General features: G+C 39.3%; 1 protein-coding gene across 2 annotated transcripts in view; it reads right to left on the bottom strand.

Moving 5' to 3' along the window:
* Positions 1–530: 530 nt before the first annotated feature.
* LOC146003748 (pyrokinin-1 receptor-like) overlaps positions 531–18,946 on the bottom strand; it is a 172,439-nt gene continuing 154,023 nt past the window's right edge. For both annotated transcript variants that reach the window (XM_083142151.1, XM_083142150.1), the window contains exon 3: positions 531–4,992. In XM_083142151.1, coding sequence (XP_082998277.1) covers positions 4,234–4,992 — 759 coding nt within the window. In that variant the 3' untranslated portion in view covers positions 531–4,233. The remainder of the gene's footprint in view (positions 4,993–18,946) is intronic.

Genomic DNA, 18,946 nt, shown 5'->3' on the forward strand with positions numbered 1-18,946 from the left:
TCGGGTGTTGTTAAATCAGGTGATCTTGCCGGCCAAAGCCCTGATGAAATCAGGCGGTCATCAAAAAATTCACGCAGAACTGCCATGGTGGCATTGGACGTATGGCATGTTGCCCCGTCTTGTTGCAACCACACATCTCGTTCATCGGCGTACAAAAGCGCGATAAACTGCTGTATAATGTCCTGGTACACAATAGAATTCACTCGGTTTTCGAAAAAAAATCCTCTTCCACCGACAAAGTCATCCTTGCAACTGGCGTGATTATTTTGTTACCAGCACTGCTCGTAGTTCATTTCCTCGCCACGACTGCTAGCGCCACTCCCCAGCGCCATCTCTTGTGTCGTGTACAGCCAAGACCCTCGCAAACCAGCTTCCACAGAAATTTTGACATTATCATAATAACGACCGGCGAAAAAAAAATTTGAAGTTTGGGTTCGGGGACTTTTCGATCACCCTATATATATATATATAAGAACATTTTGTATCTCTTTTGGGATAAGACTATTCTGGCTCCAAGAAGTACAGGATCCAGACATGGTGTAGCATTGCTATTGTGAGTTATTTCCAAAAAAAGAATTAGTCCAGAGAAGCAAACTTTACATTGCAGGATCTCGCCCTTAAAGAAAAGTCCACGGCGCAGAATAGCCCACGACCCAGATGAGCCCATGGCCCAGGTTACGTTAAGTACCATTTTTTTAAATTTTATCTTTCAATCTGTGTTGCACTGCGAGTGTTCTGTGTTCCCCTTGTATCTACCATTGCTATGTTGTGTTCCATCATAATGTAATTGCACCAAAAACTAGTTTGATTTCTGTCCCAGAAAGGACAGTTGAAGTAAGTTCGCGATGGGAGTGACTTATCTGTTCTGCTTCACCTGGGTTGTTCGAAAATGATGAAAGAGAAAGCATGAGAAGTTTACAGTCAAGATGACCAAGGCCACTGCTACAGAAAGATGCAGAATCCTTTCATTTCAGATATCCATATGTGCATAAGTTCTACAATAATCCCTTAAATAGTTGAAGAAAAGATTGAAGGCTGGGAATTGCTTGTTTGTGTCGCATGTTGTGTTCAGAAGAGACAGCAGCACGTCACAATTTACGAGAATGTTTCATAAATGAATGACGGGTGAGTTCACAATACAGATAAATGGATGAGAGGTGAGTTCACAGTACAGCTAAATGGATGAGAGGTGAGTTCATAATGCAGATAAATGGATGAGAGGTGAGTTCACAATACACATAAGTGGATGAGAGGTGAGTTCACAATACAGATAGATGGATGAGAGGCGTGTACACAGCAAAGATAAATGAATGAGATATGTGTCATAGCATAGGCAAATGTTAGGCCTAACTTATTCAATTTTCCTTCTTTCCTTATTAATTTTATCACTCTTTGAAATGTTATTAATATTACAATGATTTCTCCTTTCGTGTTACAGGTGATGCTGTGTGCAACCTGGCGAAATTATACAATTTTAGTCTTACTCGTATCAAACCAGTGCCTTTGATTCTTACTATATTTATGCAATAATGGAACTGCTATTTTTATAATATTATTTATAATCCATGTATTTTTCATGTAATTTTTACTATTCTTTAATTTCTAGAAAAGTGTTAAGATTCTGGCTGTCGAACCTAGAAGAAGAAATTCTGTAGTGACCAATCGAAGGATATTTACGATAGTTCAACAATATGTCTGAACAACGTTGAAGTAATGGGGCGTTGAAGATTATTCTAGTAAACACTCTAGAAACTAGGTTACTTTAGTTTCCGTTGTTTCTGTCTCGTTTCATGCCTTGCATATTGCCAAACGTTTGTTGTGTTGAAAAGGCATAAGCTTTGGTTTATTGTTTTCTTATTCAAAGACTTATCTCCGTGGCTGAGTGGTTAGAACAGCGCGCCACGACGCCAAGGGTCTCGGGTTCGAACTCCGACGTGGGCATTATTTGTGAGTGTCCCTTCATCAATTTCATCATGTCATCACTCATCCTCATTGCCGCGATTAGCCAAAAGTGGCAGAGAAGCGATGCTAAATAACAAAAGTCAAGCACACAATTAGTTCTCTTCAAATTAGTCCGCCGGCTATTTCTAGATTAAGAGACAGGAGTCCTCACCGTGCTATCAACACGACAAATGGATGAGAGGTGAGCTCAAAGTAGAGATAAATAGATGAGAGGTGAGTTCAAAGTACAGATAAATGGATGAGAGGTAAGTTCAAAGTTCAGATAAATGGATGAAAGGTGAGTTCAAAGTTGAGATAAATGGATGAGAGGTGAGTTCAAAGTAAAGATAAATTAATGAGAGGTGAGTTAAAAGTACAAATAAATGGATGAGAGGTGAGTTCAAAGTACAGATAAATGGATGAGAGGTGAGTTCAAAGTACGGATAAATGGATGAGAGGTGAGTTCAAAGTACAGATAAATGGGTGAGTTCAAAGTACAGATAAATGGATGAGAGGTCAATTCACAATACAGATAAATGGATGAGATTGGAGCTACCACAGGAAATCGAACCCGGGACGGCTCGCATCAGAGGCAAGAACGCTTAACATTCGACTAGATTGTATGTCATTACATATGACACAAGTTGTAATTAGTGCAAAAAAGTGTTGAAATGGACTGATTACAATAATTTTGTTACAAAATGCCGATGGGCGTGGGTGAATAAGTAATATGAACTGATTTAGGACAATCGGTGTCATGTTTGCCTTCTCCTTTGAAAATCTAAACAACAAAATTATCTTTGGTGTATCAGAACTCGGTCTAAAAGTTATACAAATTTAATAAAAACATAATGCATGCGTAATTTTTCGTAGACTTAATTATACATATATGTTGAGTTGAGTTGGTGTTTTAAGTCCACTTTATGCACAGTACGGCTAATCGGGACTGAACCTACAGTTTAAAGTGGAATCCGAACCACTTGTGCCTCGAACCCGGGACCCCATGATTAGAAGGCAGCGACGCTACCACTGCGCCATCGGGGAGGCCCTATACATATATGTAGAGATTATAATACAAGAGAAGGGATAAGCCCGTAAAAGCTAATAACATTTAAGAATTTATTATTGAAAAGTTTTTTTAAAAAAAAACGAAGCTGTCACGCTTGGAAGTTTTGAAGATGCGCAGAGATATGCGCAAAGCAATGGAAAGCAGCTAATGGGCGGAGCCAACTCTGTGACGTCAGGTACCAGACTCGCATCGAATGTGTACATACTGTAACACATGAGCGTGGATAATCCAGCTCTTGATTAAAGACACGTCTTATAGATTACAGCATTAATAGAGAGCTTTAGAGTGCAAGTAAGCACTAACTTACCTTTCTCTGCTTTAAATGAGAGCATTTGAGATTCATATCGTCCTGATCAAACTTGAGGATAGGAAATTCTTCATTAAAAATTCCTTCTTACCAAACTTTAAGACGAGAAATTGCTCACATAAATTCCCCCTTTACTAAGCTTCAGGATAGCAAATTCTTCACTAAAAATTGCCTCTTACTGACCTTTAAGATGGGGAATTTGTCATTAGAAATTCCCTCTTACCAAACTTTACGAAGAGAAGTTCTTTAATAAAAACTACACCTTATGAGACTATTGGGTGGGAAATTCTGCATTGAAATTTCCCTCTTATCAAATTTTAAGATGGGAAATACTTCATTTAAATTTTCACTTACCAAACTTTAAGATGGGACATTCATTAAAAATTCCCTCTTACCAAATTTTAAGATGGAAAATTCTTCATTTAAAGTTGGCTCTTACCAACTTTAAAAATTGAAAATTCCTCATTTTAAATTCCCTCTTACAAACTTTAAAAATAGGAAGTTAAAATTTCCCTCTTACCAAACTTTAACATGGGAAATTATTAAAAATTCCCTCTGACCAAACTTTAGGATGGGAAATTCTACATTAAAAATTATTTCTCTCCAACTTCAAATCTGGAAAATTTCCCAAATTTTGGAAGGGAAATTCTTCATTAAGAATTCCTTCTGACCAAACTTCAGGTTGGGAAAATCTTTCTTAAAAGTTCCCTATGTCCAATATTTAGGATGGAAAATTCTTCATTCAAAATTCCCTCTTACCAAACTTCAGCATGGGAATTTTTTCATTAAAAAAACCCTGTAAGATGGTAAGTTCTTCACAGCAGCCGCAGTGTTGCTCGGCGAGGTTTTTTCCTAGCATCCTTTGCTAAACACTCGTTTCTCGTCCAACAATGATCCTCTCGGGATCCTCCTCCTGTCAGCGGACACTCCTCTCGTTCAGCTCCCCCATGTAGGTAGCCAGTTCGGATCCCGTGAACTCTGTATCGTCAAGATCCTGAAGACTGCTGTTGCTAATGGTGTTCGTACTCTTTGCACTGTCCACACTGATGTGGCTGGCGAGTTTGTATGCACACCCCCTCCTCCCCGCCTCATCCCTCCGGGTCACATGGTCCCCGGTCTCCAAGCAGTCACCATTGCATCCGTGACACTGATGGGTGCCCTTCTTGACACTCGGCTGAAGCCCACGCACAGGCCTGAGGTAGTGGTTCCTGGGGAGGACCTTAAACTTGGACAGCACACCCACCGAGTTCTTCTTAAGTCTGCCCTCGCACGTTTCGCATGTTCGGCACTTGCACTTACACTTAACCAACTCCCCCTTAGTGTCCTCTTTGGCTGCACTTACGGTGAACGTCTCTTCGTTCTTCGGCTGTTCGTTCCGAGCTCCAGCCATTGTCCTGGAGTTGCCCACGGCCCTCAAGGTACCGGCTCTGGAGCCTGGTTGAGACTGGGCGCTGGAGACAGACGACAGTCGACCACGGAACGGATGTTCTGGCCACACGATCGAGCCAGCGGCTTCGCAGAAGGGCGAGGACTCTCTGTGGTGGCTGGAGTTGTGGTGGTTGTTGGTGTTCTCCTGCTGGTGGTGGTTGTGGTTGCTTCTGGCATATGCCGAGAGGACGGAGTACGTTCTCTTCTGCTGGTCACGATGGCACACACATTGCTGCGACACCGTGTGCTGAAACAAGATAAAAATAAAACGTTACATATCACTCCCTCTTTTCAACACGAACTAAAACTAGACACCTACACGCACGGCCATGAAATTTGGCGGGTGGCAGAAGTTCGCGCTGTTGCCACGTCGGAGTACAACCCCGCGTGTTCGGAGGTTTAAGAGAATGAAAGATCTCGTTGCACCGGAGAGAGTCGGTCTGACTCTCGAACAAGGCAACGCAGCCCGGTTGACGTTGTCACACAGTGCGCTGGAACCAGCAACTTTTGTCCCGCCCTCGCTTTGCTTTTCCCATATGTGGCACCAGCGCAATTCTGCCCATCCGCCTATTCTCATGGCAGTCCGTTAAACAAATCATTTTTGATGATATTTTAGTTAAATCGATTCTTGTATGTAAAAAATTGCTTAAACTTGTTTGTATGTTTTTTTGGCACTGTACATAAGATATATATATATAATTTTACAGAAAGGTATTTTTCTAATAAGCGGCCTGTAAAATATTTGAACAGTCTGATTAAAGCAAATAATAAAATATACATTTTTCTGTTTCTGATACTATATCTATGGAAATGTTTGTTGAGTGGGCTAATGAAACTAAAATAATTTCAGTAACCTTTCCTTTAGTGAAAATAAAACATTCTGGATGTACTATGTATTAGTAACAATTTTATGGTCTTTGTAACTGAATTTTGGAGATATTTTAATGATAGCAAAATGTCAGCTACCATGTTTATTTCCACACCATTCGCGGTTTAACATGATTAGTATTTTGTGTATTATTCTCCACAAATTGATTGCTATTTTTGCCCATAAAAATTATTGAATTTTAAATCAAGAGAAATTTAGGCCTAAGTGTTTTTCAGTTTACATATTACATTTCCTTTCGCATGAACTTCACCCCATAAGTACATATATTTGTTTCCTCTTTTCCCCCTTTTTTAGAGCCTAATAAATATAATTCAATGATAACGTCATTAATGTACTTTCACCAAAAGTGATTCTGATACCGGGTGTACACAAAGTGTCTGACACATTTCAATTATGAATAGATCAAAGACTAATGAAGATACAAATAAACAGGTGGCAATGATAGATAGATAAACTAAAAAAAAGTTTTATGTCCTGTATCAGTACACTTCTGTATGTGCTCCTTTTGTCGCACGGAGAATTTCAAGGCGATAATCGATTTTTTCCCACGTTCGAGTCAGTATGTCGACATACACAGTCGCTATCGCGTTGTTTATCCTGGCGTTCAGTTCATATGTTAATCACTTCTGCTTCCCACAAATTTCTGCCACATATCTCCAAAGAAGAAAAGTTCAATAGGGTTTTTGTCGGGTGATCTCGTGGGCCAAGAAGTCGGACCACCACGCAAATTCATTTTCCCGGCAAGCGTTCGTTCGAAACACAACGAACAATGTTCACAAACCTTACAAAAGTGATGATGTTAAGTTAAGTTTGTGTTTTAAGTCCACTTTATGCACAGTAAGGCTAATCGGGACTGGACCTACAGTTCAAAGTGGGATCCGAACCACTATGTGCCTCCACCGGGTATCGAACCCGGGACTCCTTGATTACAAGGCGACGACGATACCACTACGCCGTCAGGGAGGCCCAACAAAAGTGATTTAATAAAGCCAGAATAAATAACACGATATCTACTGTGAATGTCGAAATGCTGATCCGAATGTGTGAAAGAATCGATTATCGTCTTGACATTCTCCGTGAGACAAATTGATCACACATAGAAGTGTACTGATAGAGGAGAAGGTCTAAATATGGGCGAAGGTTTAAATATGGGTTTTAGAGTTATCAGCGCTCCCGAGTGCTGCAGCTTGGCAGAGGCTATAGGAACTGGTAATCTGTCAAGGACAAAGGTTGCGGCGCTAATTCGCAAGAGAAAGTGGTGGTTAGTTTCGGTCTTGGACGCTGTTATAGAATTCCGACTTCCGAAAACTTTGTGCGGATATGTTTTAACTCAGCGTTTTCTGAATTCTCATCTGCGTTGTATAGGTTATGATATTAGCGGAACATAAAACAAATGTGGGCTTTCATAATGCCATGATTTGTTTGAGAAATATGTACCTCAGAGAGCGAAAATAAATTGAAGAAGAAATAGCGTGATGGTCTAAATATGGGCTATGACATGAGGTCTAATATTGAGATCACATTTTCAACAAATATTTGGATGTTTCTCTTAACTTCGATTTTTCCCATCCCGCGTGATTTTCAAAACAACAGATTATTCATAAATATGAATTTTATATTGTTTTAGCGATAAATGACTGTTTTTTAAAATGTTAATTGCTTTTTGTGATATTACCACTAGTAGCCCATATTTAGATCACAATTTTGACATACACCATTTTACCATTTCTTGGAAATTGCTTTTTTTTTTAAAAAAAAATGGAGACCTTCTATACTTTAGCATGCTATTACATTTAAGTATATATTTCATAGATATGCATTTTAAAGGCAGGTGCTTGATATGTTATTTTTTCCCCTCCGAAAATGACAAAATAAAAAGGAGGGCCCATATTTAGATCTTTTCCTCTACAAGACATTTTTTTTTTAGTTTATCTATCTGTCATTGCCACCAGTTTATTGTATCTTCATTAGTCTCTGATTTATTCATAATTGAAACGTGCCAGACACTTTGTGTACACCCTGTATCTACAAATTCCATATGTACATTATTCTCTAAATTATTTCTTTAAGGTGATTTCGAATTAAATCAATGTGATTTAAATAAAACCACATTGAAGTGAACCACATTCGCTATGAATAAAACAGGCCAAGAACCTCCTCGCACATCCTCCGAGAGTATATTTACTTATTTACATTACTGTGATAATATCATTGACCTCTATATACAGGGTGATTCGAAACAATGGGGACAAATTTCAGCAGATGATTCCTGATAGAACAAGGAACAAAAAAGTCCATATGGATGTTTTCCAAGATAGATGGCACCACCGTAAGAGCACTAGATGAGTAACATGGAGAAAGAGAAACAAAAATAAACCAGACTTAAACCAGAACGACTTTCTTCTTGCATCATTCGCATCAACGTATTTGTTACGGAACATTGCTGTGAATTCATTTGAGGGTTGTGGAGGTAAGGCCCGACACACTCATAACCTCGGCTATCTGTGGAGGTGATGGTGATGTGATGAGCACCATGCTCTTGTTGCTTTTACTCCCCCTGCCGCCCAGGACTGCCCTCAGGGGGAGGCCGGGTGATCTCCTGAGCCGCGTCATGCACGGACATTGGTGGAAAGGTTCCCCAATTGAAATTACCCAGCCTGGGGATCGAACCACGTGTCATTGTTTATATGGTCCCCCTGGACCAAATCTCACAGCAAGGGGGAACGAATATTTGGTCCGCCCCCCCGAAACTACGGTCCTGTAAGAAAACCATTGACATGAGGCTACAAATTAAAACATTTACTAAGGGGAGGGGGACGAATTTAACCAGTGAAATATGGTCCCTCTTGGAAAGAAGCCGAAATATCTTAGAAGGGGAACGAATATCACACTGAAATATGGTCCCCCTTGGGAAATCAAAAATAAACATTTACCAGGGGGGGGGGGGAAGAATTTAATCAGGGAAATACGGTCCTCCTTGGAAACAAATTTGAAAAAAACTTAGAAGGGGGAACAAATATCACACCGTGAAATATTACACGTGAAATATGGTCTCCTTGCTAAACAAACTTGGAAAGAGGTTATCGGGGGAGGGGGGACTAATATCACCTGGTGAAATATGGTTCCTCCTGGATATAAAATCGAAAGATCTTAGAAGAGGAACGAATATCATACTGAAATATAGCCCCCCTGCGAAACAAAATTAAGCATTTACTAAGGGAGGAACGATTTACGCCAGTGAAATATGCTCCAGCCTTGGAAAATAAATCGAAATATCTTATAAGGGGGAACGAATATCACACTGAAATATGCCCCCCTGGGAAACAAATTAAGCATTTACTAAGGGAGGAACGATTTACGCCAGTGAAATATGCTCCCGCCTTGGAATATAAATCGAATATCTTATAAGGGGGAACGAATATCACACCGTGAAATATGGTATCCCCTGGGAAACAAAAATCAATATTTACCAGAGGGGGAACGAATTTAACCAGTTAAATAAGGTCCCCCCTTGGAAATAAATTTTAGAAATCTTAGAACGGGGAACGTTGTTACCAGACGCTCTACGGACATAACCCATTCTCCTGTGGTTAATAATATTCTTAATAATGATAATAACAACAAAATAAGTACAGTACGAAAACAATAAGAATTATCGACAACGAGTAACGGATTAGAGTAATGCAAAATTAGTCTTCATTGAGAAATATTTATTTAAAGGGGTTCCCACATAATGACATTGTGATTGTGTGGATATACCAGAACGCGTACATTTCAAACCTTAAAACTTAATTTACGTCAAAAGTGTTCCACCATGACTGTACAGATTAAACACATTAGCTACCTGAAAATAGTAATTAAACAACTTTGTAATTTACAAGATAAATACACGTACAAATGTATTTCTAATTTCTTACTGAATCTTAAGCACGAGATGCAAAACTGTCCTTCAGGCTAGAATAGAATATACAGAGCCATCTGGTGGCTATTTGTGTAAGCTACACCAAGGGTGTACTTCGAGCGTAATCTATTTAAGAAGATATTTCCCCAGTAGTTTCTGCTAATTGACAGTTATGTTACCGACATCTGAAGTTTCTCTCGCGTGTTTCCATTTCCGCTGGACCATTTTTGTCACACCTAGCGCCGTCATGAAGACATGAAGTCGCTAAACGCGCTGTCCACTTGTGAAATTATTGATGTCTATATTTGCACCTTGTACAGCAGACCAAGAATTCCAAGTACGAGATCACGGCATGGCTGCAAAAATTTGGCAGCGGTTTCCAAAAATTCCTCTCAGATTAGTATCCTGGTGATTTTCTTCCTGGACGAAGGAACCGTACATTTTCTTAAAATTAAATGTTTGACTAATCGTGTGCAAGAGAAATAAGTCTGCCTGTTACGTGAACTTTCAGGAACATCAGAGAATTTTCTAAGGAGGAGATGGGGGAAAATATGCTGAAGTGGAATATATTCGTCACGTTTACATGTCACTAGAAGAAAGACAGAGGGAGAGAGAGCGCGAGAAAAGGAAAGAAAAAGATAGATAGAGCAAGGAAGAATAGGTGAGACAGAGAAAGAGAGGAAAGGTAAGAGAAGAAACAAAGAAACTAGAGAGAGAGAGAGAGAGAGAGAGAGAGAGAGAGAGAGAGATAGAAAAGGGAAAGAGAAGAAATTAAGAATCAAGAGAGGGAGAAAGAGAAAGGAAAGAGAGAGAGAAATAAGTCAAGGAAAGATAAGAAATAAAAAGGCCAAAGAGAGAGAGAGAGAGAGAGAGAGAGAGAGAGAGAGAGAGAGAGAGAGAGAGAGAGAGAGAGAGGAAAGGTAAGAGAAGAAACAAAGAAACCAGAGTGAGAGAGAGAGAGAAAAGGGAAAGAGAAGAAATTAAGAATCAAGAGAGGGAGAAAGAGAAAATGAGAGAGAAGAAATATAAAAGCAAGAGAGAGAGAGAGAGAAAATTGAAGAGAAGAAATAAAGAAGCAAAAAAGAGAGAAAGAGGAAAGGGAAGGAGAAGAAATTAAGAAGCAAGAGAGGGAGAAAGAGAAAGGAAAGAGAGAGAGAAATAAGTCAAGGAAAGATAAGAAATAAAAAGGCCAGAGAGAGAGAGAGAGAGAGAGAGAGAGAGAGAGAGAGAGGAAAGGTAAGAGAAGAAACAAAGAAACCAGAGTGAGAGAGAGAGAGAAAAGGGAAAGAGAAGAAATTAAGAATCAAGAGAGGGAGAAAGAGAAAATGAGAGAGAAGAAATATAAAAGCAAGAGAGAGAGAGAGAGAGAAAATTGAAGAGAAGAAATAAAGAAGCAAAAAGAGAGAAACAATAAAGGAAAAGAAGAAGTTAAGAAGCAAGAGAGGGAGAAAGAGAAAGGAAAGAGAGCGAAATAAGTCAAGGAAAGAGAAGAAATAAAAAGGCCAGAGAGAGAGAGAGAGAGAGAGAGAGAGGAAAGGTAAGAGAAGAAACAAAGAAACCAGAGTGAGAGAGAGAGAGAGAGAAAACGGAAATAGAAGAAATTTTAAAAAACAAGAGAAAGAGAGTAAACAAGAGAGAGGTGAGACACACTAACAGGGGAAAAGGGAGACAGAAAGGGAGAAAAGGAATGAGAAGAGAAATAAAGAGGCAAGATGAACAAAAATATACACAAGGCAATAGAAAAGATAAATATAATGAATTTGGACGCACATAGAGAGCGACAGAGATAGATAGACAGAAAGAGCGGAAGAAATTGAAGGGAAATAGGAGAATATCTGGGGAATAAAGAAGACAGACAGAAAACCGAAGATAAATCCCATTTCGCCTAATGGCTTATCAGTAGAGCCCGGATTTGTATGTAATTACATATTCTATTCCTTTCTAGATACATACCTTGAACAGGAAAATGTCAACGAATTACATAACTGACATGAGTTTGCATACGTTTTCTGTTACATATTTTCACATATTGGCCAGGATATTACATATTCTACATATTTGCTAATTTACTTTACATAAAACAACAAAAATTTGGTAATTTTTTTCCTATCTTAATCCTTTTTCCTATATTTTCGAACTCTGAAACATGATGAAGAAAATTTGTATCTCATGTGATGTCATATTTTCTAATCAATGAGATGCATAGCGCTCTCGGTCACCTACAATTGACTGTGAAGTTGAAAGACAGGCTGAAGAATGATGCTGGAGTCCCCCCCCCCTCCTAATGGTTATGTATTTTCGTTTCGCTTTTAGGTTTAGGCAAAGTACCTAGAACGTGGCATCGGTGGACAAGAAAGCTACTTTCCTGTACGTAGCGCGTTACACAATATGTTTCCTTGTACAAAAAGTACAAAAGTAGTTATTCGATTCTTCTTTCTGTAGATGCTTCTTTTTACAATTTGTTTCGGAAGTTACAAAGAGCTCCCTTACATATTTACATATTATACAATAATTTGCGATGTGCTAATAGTTGATAAAATTGGTGTATTCGTTCCTGTGCTTTCTTGAGTTAATAAATGTGATTCAAATTTTAATTTGGACAACTTACAGTACTGGCAAAAGAGTGTCAACTTCGTGTTTTTTTCGCATACCTCTTGCCAATGTTATCCAATGAGAATGAACGTCGCATGGTATGTTGTTGAAGATGTTTCTGATGTTCAACGCATGTACTTTGGTCGAAGTGTACCATTTTCACCATAATATTAAGGAATTACAAAACCAGCCGAAAAATAACTATTGTGCCTATCCATGCTGGTTAATGATTGTAACAATGTGTACCAGACATTGTCCAATTTGTGTTGATCATGACACATTTCTATGTTTTCAGAGTATGGGTACTCGCCGTGGATGCACGAATCTGTCTCCGGACATGCAGAGAGGCATTGCTAACGGACGCGCACAAGGGCAAAAACTGCAGGAACTGGCAACACAGTTTAGAATCACTAGAAGTGCAGTATCGAAATTTCTGAAGCGGTGGAAGCAACAGGGAGGTGTTGTGAAGGAATCCCATATAGGACGACCCAGGATCACGTCGAGACACGTCGACAGGACCATCCTCCGCATCAGCAGAAGCAACCCCAGACTGACGTCAGCCGACATTGCTCGGGAGCTATCGTTCCCAACCACCCTGTCGCCATCTGGAAGGACCATCAGACGTCGTCTCCAAGCGGCCGGTCTCAATGGACGTCGGCCTGTCAAGAAACCGCTGATTTCGGCGAAGAATAAGAAGGCCAGACTTGCATGGGCAAAAGCTCATCTGGCGTGGACCAGGAGAGAATGGAAAGATGTGGTCTGGAGTGATGAATCAAAGTATTGCCTCTTTGGAACAGACGGAATAGTGTGGATTAGACGTCCTGTCGGCCAGAGATTTGATCCCAAGTTTCAACTTCCCACAGTCAAGCATGGAGGGGGATCTGTGATGGTGTGGGGGTGCATCACTGTCAATGGCGTCGGTCCACTACGCCGAATCAATGGTATTATGGACCGTTTCCAGTACGAGGACATACTGGAGAACACAATGAGACCATTTGCTCTCCAAACCCTTGGCCGTAACTTCACCCTCCAACAAGACAACGGCCCGACCCTGTGGCCGAGTGGTTAGCACATCGCGCTGCGACGCCAAGGGTCCCGGGTTCGAATCCCGGTCGGGCTTGGTTGTTTGTGAATGTCCATTCATCAATTTCATCATTTCATCACTCATCCCCATCTTCGCAAATTAGCCAAGAGGCACAAAACGCGAAGTAAAATAAACTAAATCAAAAAAAAAATCAACAAGACAACGACCCAAAACACACCTCCAAGCACATCAGCAACTGGTTCCGCCGTCGTCGCGTTAATGTTCTCCAGTGGCCCAGCCAATCCCCGGACCTCAATCCGATTGAGCACATGTGGAAGCAGTTGGAGCGTTGTCTGGCAGGGAAGAGAGCACGAAATGTTGATGAGAAGTTTGCTCAGTTGGAGGAGGAATGGAAGAAGATACCAGTCTCTTTTATCCACAACCTCATCGACTCCATGCCGCGTCGTTGCCAAGCAGTTATTGACGCTAAAGGCTTTGCCACAAAGTGCTAGATGCTGTTTGTTAGTTTTGTGTTGATCAACGCCAGTTTTGACCTTTCCCGGTGAACTGAAGTGCAATATTTCTTTATGTTCGATGGTGTGTATTTTCTTTCTATTTACATAAATTTGTTCTTTTGTAGACCATTTCATAGTTTGCCGAACCACTCGGTTATCAGTCGAATGTAATCCATTTGAAGATGTTTTGGTGAAAATATTGTGTAATTCTCGCAATAAATACCTCAGTTACAGCCAAAAAACCAAAAGTTGACACTCTTTTGGCCAGTACTGTATGTCCTTAAAATTATGTTGGATATGTTCAATTAAAATAAATATCTAGCAGAATTCTTGAAATTGCTTGGATACTCGATTATTATTAATATTACAATATTCTATGATACTATATATTTAGCTACATATCCTTTTGATAATACATATTTAGGTACATATTTTATCCATTATTGTTACATATTTATGTATATATTTTCTACTTTGGTATTCCTTAAAAATCCGTGGTCTGCTTATCGTAATGTCAGTCAGTTCCGACAGCTGTCAGCCATTTTAAACGAAATGGGTTATCCCATTTCGCCTAACCCGGTTGGAAGGGGAATATTTCAAGTGAGGGAAATTTTGAAGGTGATCAACGTAACCAATCAACAAATCGGAGCATGCGCCGAGGCTAATTACGAACAGTCACATGGGCTAAATGGTCAGGTGTTGCTTCTAAAATGGAGAATTGTCACACCACCCAGCAGACGGGCGCGTTTGTTGTATTTTTTTGTGATTTACGTAGAAGAAACTATACCTAACCTAACCCTAATCTGTCCTTTTTCTATTGGCTGGACCAATCGCTGGATCAGATGTGCAACAGCGAGTGTGCGAATTAACGGGGGGAGATGCCAGGGATGTTTCTATCCCCCTCAAAGCAAATGCAATTGAAAAGCATATAGTAGTATACCATTTCTGAACTATATAACAAACACAATTGAAAAATCAATTGGTCCAGTGTCAGTCATCAAAGACTTCCCTGCAGAAAAGTATGCAGCCTTGTGGTTTCTGCAAATGACTAACCTCACCGAGCCAATACAAACAGCAGGTTGTCTTCCACTTTAGTTTTCATGGCATAGTGTAGTATTTCCATGAATTAAAGCGTTCACAAGAGACTTGTAGGTAAGTTGGATGGACATTAAGTTTGGCAAAATAAATTTGGTCAAGTTTCTGGTGCTCATAGTTCGATAGCTCTTTTCGTACAAGAGGTTGGGTTTTCTTAGAAATTAAATCAAGTCTTTCTAAAACACGTTTAAATGTTACCATAGGATTTAATGCATTGGCTACAGCCGGATTGCGCACACTTTTCCGGTTTTATCAGTGGTCTCTGATTAGCCGTTGACAAGCTGTCACAATGTACAGGATTGCGCACAAAAAATGAGGCGATGTTGTCAGTGAGCTCTCTAAGTCAGAAAATGTAGAGGAATTAACACATAAGAATATGAATAGGTGTAGACAAGCTATGTACTGCATTCGAAGAAAACTCACGCCTGTTCGTCTTAACCTAACCTAACCTAACCTATCCTTAAGAGATTTACTATTTTATTTCTAATTCCTCCCTCTCTTCTTGTCTAAAGATAAAAAACAGTTTTGCGCACAGACTTTAAAGCTATCAAAGTGGCAACGTTGGATCAAAATCTGTGCGCAAAACAGTAAGATTTGTGCGCAATTCTGGCTCTAAAGTGTGCGCAATTTGGTTGCGGCAAATGAATTAGGTTAGAGCCAACGTTCGTAGGCAGTGGCGTAGCAACATATTTGAAATCTCAATGTGAATCGATACAAAATCTTCAGGGATGCGTCAGCAAATTATCTTATTTAAGTAATAATAAATTACTGAAGGAAATTTTGTTTAATAATTTCACTCACCCTAAAATTGTATTTCTTTGTTTGTTGAAATATGAAGCTGTAGGAAGGAAGGAAGAACTGCTTCTATTAGCCATTGCCTTCTTGAGTTGCGAACAACCCAAGCATTTAAATGCCTTGCACTTGCTTCGTGGCAGTTGGAGGTGCTTTATTGTTAACATATTAAAATCGGGAGTGCAAGGTTGAGAGAAAGAAGAAAGGACAAGACAAATTGCTTTTTATTCGAGAAAATAATAAATGGGTAAAAATGTCCACGCAAGTTATCGTGAATTTTTGCGTAAGTGTATCACATGAGAAATATGACACTAATTTTTACATTTTCAGGACCCCCTTAGGCTTAGAGCCCGCCGCCTGTATGTTTCGCCCTTGATTTGACGTATTGTAACGTTTAACAAAAATTTAAAGCCAGATAAAAACAGAATGTTTTAATTTTATTGCCTACAAAAAATGAGCCCTTTCCCCCTCGCTTCTGTTAATACATTTTTTTGTATCAATGCCATGAGGCGCGAGGCCCCGGGAGGTCGCCCACTTCGCCCCCCTTGCTACGCCACTGTTCGTAGGTACTTACAACCGCATGGTAATAGTTTACTTTACTGACTGGTAACAAATATACAAATTTGTTTACAAAAGAAAACTAACTCCCCAAATAAAACCACAAATATGCATCCCCCCAAAGCAAAAATCTTAATTCACACAGTCGTGACATGTAATGGTTAATTAACGTAACACAACCTTTGAAATATTTCCCTTTCATCCAGTTTAGACAAAATGGGATTTGGCAAAAGGCCTAAAATGGTGTCCAGGTCATAAGGGGATTAGGCGAAACGGGACTACAAGACTACGAGTGAGGAAGCAGGAAGAAGGTACATTTGAAGAATTGCAAAAGAGAGAAGAATAAATAGCCAATTTATAATTATTTCAATGGGTGTCAAGTGAAGGTCTGTGTACATCATCTACTAAAAATGTACTCTTGCTTTTAGTTTCAAGGATTTTACTTCGCTTTTTTGTATGTTTAGCTAATCGCGAAGACGACTCTTGGTTTTAGTAGCTGCAGTAACAAAAATAAACAAAAATCATGAAGATGAGTATTGTTTTATACTTAACTCAGAGGCGGAGCAAGGGTTGAAAATTCAGGCAGGATCATAATTGTCACAAAAAGCGCATACATACAAAGATTCATTGATTGATTTGATGTTTTGAGTCCACTTTATGCACAGTAAGGCTATTCGGGACTGAACCTAAAGTTTAAAGTGGGATCCGAACCCTGGACCCCTTGATTACAAGGCGAAGACAGGGGGTGCTCGTTCGGCGGCGCAGATCGTATGCGCAGTTGTCCGTGGATACATGACGTCATCATCGAGAAGCTCGGCGCGGAAAAGGCTGGTTCTTTATGCAAATATTGAGATATTTGACAACGAATATCTTCTAAAATATAGTAACAGGGGAAAAGTTACAACTTTTACTGTTAATATTCATCCTTTCTAATCAATTTATCACAAAGTTGATTCAAATGTGTAAAATGGTTTTCAAGAAATCGTGTTACGAAGGAACCCCTGTTTTGTTCTCTCCAGGCTTCCAATATAAGGGAGTTTTAACTTAAGCGCGTTGGATTTCTTTTTGCTCTATGTTTTAAAATAAGATTATTTTGTTCTTGTCAACTGAATTCATGCCTAAATGCTATGGAAAGTTGTGAAAACTATTATCAGAAAACTAACGGAAGAAATCTAAAATATCACAGCCTTTCCAGTCGGTAATTGCGTAAGTAAACGAAAAGACAAGATTGTTATAAAAAATGCGGGATTGCCCATTTTTGTGAAAAAGGCATTGTGCGAGATCTAAAAGCAGAACATTTTAATATTGTATGTAAATGTAAGGGTGTAATAAACGTGATGACTACTTCCCGTAAAATATCACTGCACTCTCCACGTTTCTCTTCTGTCTTTTCTTTGGCGCCGTCAATAGCTTCAACACGTTGTTTTTTTTATATATATTTGTCACATATTTGTTTTAATTAGTATTCTGCTCGTTCCGCCACCTGAACGCAGCAGCTAGGGATCAAAGGGCAGTGCAGTTACACCGGAAGAAGGCTCGGAAATGGCAGGCTTCAGAAGTTAACTGATCCAAATTAAATTAAATAGGTATGTGCTCTCTCTAAATTTAAACATAGTTCACAAATAATTTGATTAAAAGTTTTAAAAGTATCTGTTTTATTTAATAACGTATTAATTGGTGCAATCTTCTCCAGCATAGCTATAGACAGTGACCACACTACAAGGGGGGGGGGGGCAGGAGAATTTCTCTCTCTCTCTCTCTCTCTCTCTCTCTCTCTTATCTGCCCCCAGTATAACGACAAAAATAAATAAATGAATGAATGCTCTTTTAGCCAAAATATGCATTTTTGTGTCGTATGTAACGGAATAATAAACATGATTGCCCCGGGAAAATATGATTTACCCCTCCATCTTTTCTATTGCGCAGTCACTAGCTACAACATATTTTGATTTCTATTGTTCCCACATATTTATTTTAATTTTAGTATTGTGAATCATATTCCACTGTGTTACCTCACGTAGCCACCCCCCCCCACACACACACGCGCGTATGTACGATTTCAGTTGTAAGTTTTAGACTAAGCTTGTCAAATGTCCACTTATATCTTTGTATTCTTGAGCCATTTAAAAAGAATCATTTCGCCCCTTCTTCTGGACGATGTTTTCCCACTGGAAGCCCCTTTGCAGTTCGAGATCCGGGGCTATAGCCTTCCCAAGCCACAGTCTCCTCCAAATACTGTCCTGGCCTCATGAAAGAAAAATATATGTATTGATACGAAATATTAATTTGACTTGGCAGTTTCTTTTTTCGAACAGGAATAAGTTTTAAATTTTAATAGCTTATAAATTTACACTAGCAATTTTGAGTAAAGGTTTTACGTAACCCTAAAAGTACATTTAGAGACTGCAAGGTCAACTCTCGATATTTCAGATATATTAATAATTTTCATCACAACGTCTAGTAATAATTATTTGTTACTTCAATAACCTCCTCGCAAATGTTTCTCGCATATTAAAACGTAGATGCCATATGATCGTCATTTTCTGTTTATTTCCTTGTAATGCTGACCTCCGTGGCGAAGTGGTTAGCACAACACTTTACGATGCCAAGGGCCCCCAGGTTCGAATCCCCGCCCGGGCATGGTCTACTTTCCTTTCTTCAATTTCATCATATCATCACGCATCCTCATCTTTGCGATTAGCCATATGTGACAGATAAGCGAAGTAAAATAAACTAAGTCAATTAATCAATTATTTTTTAAAACTCTTTCATTCTTCTTTAGCATGTCACGTTTTTGTTAAAATTATATTACGATTTGTAAAATGAAAATTCTAA

This window comes from Lepisma saccharinum, chromosome 20 (genome assembly GCF_977018435.1).
Source record: "Lepisma saccharinum chromosome 20, izLepSacc3.1, whole genome shotgun sequence".
NCBI lineage: Eukaryota > Metazoa > Arthropoda > Insecta > Zygentoma > Lepismatidae > Lepisma > Lepisma saccharinum.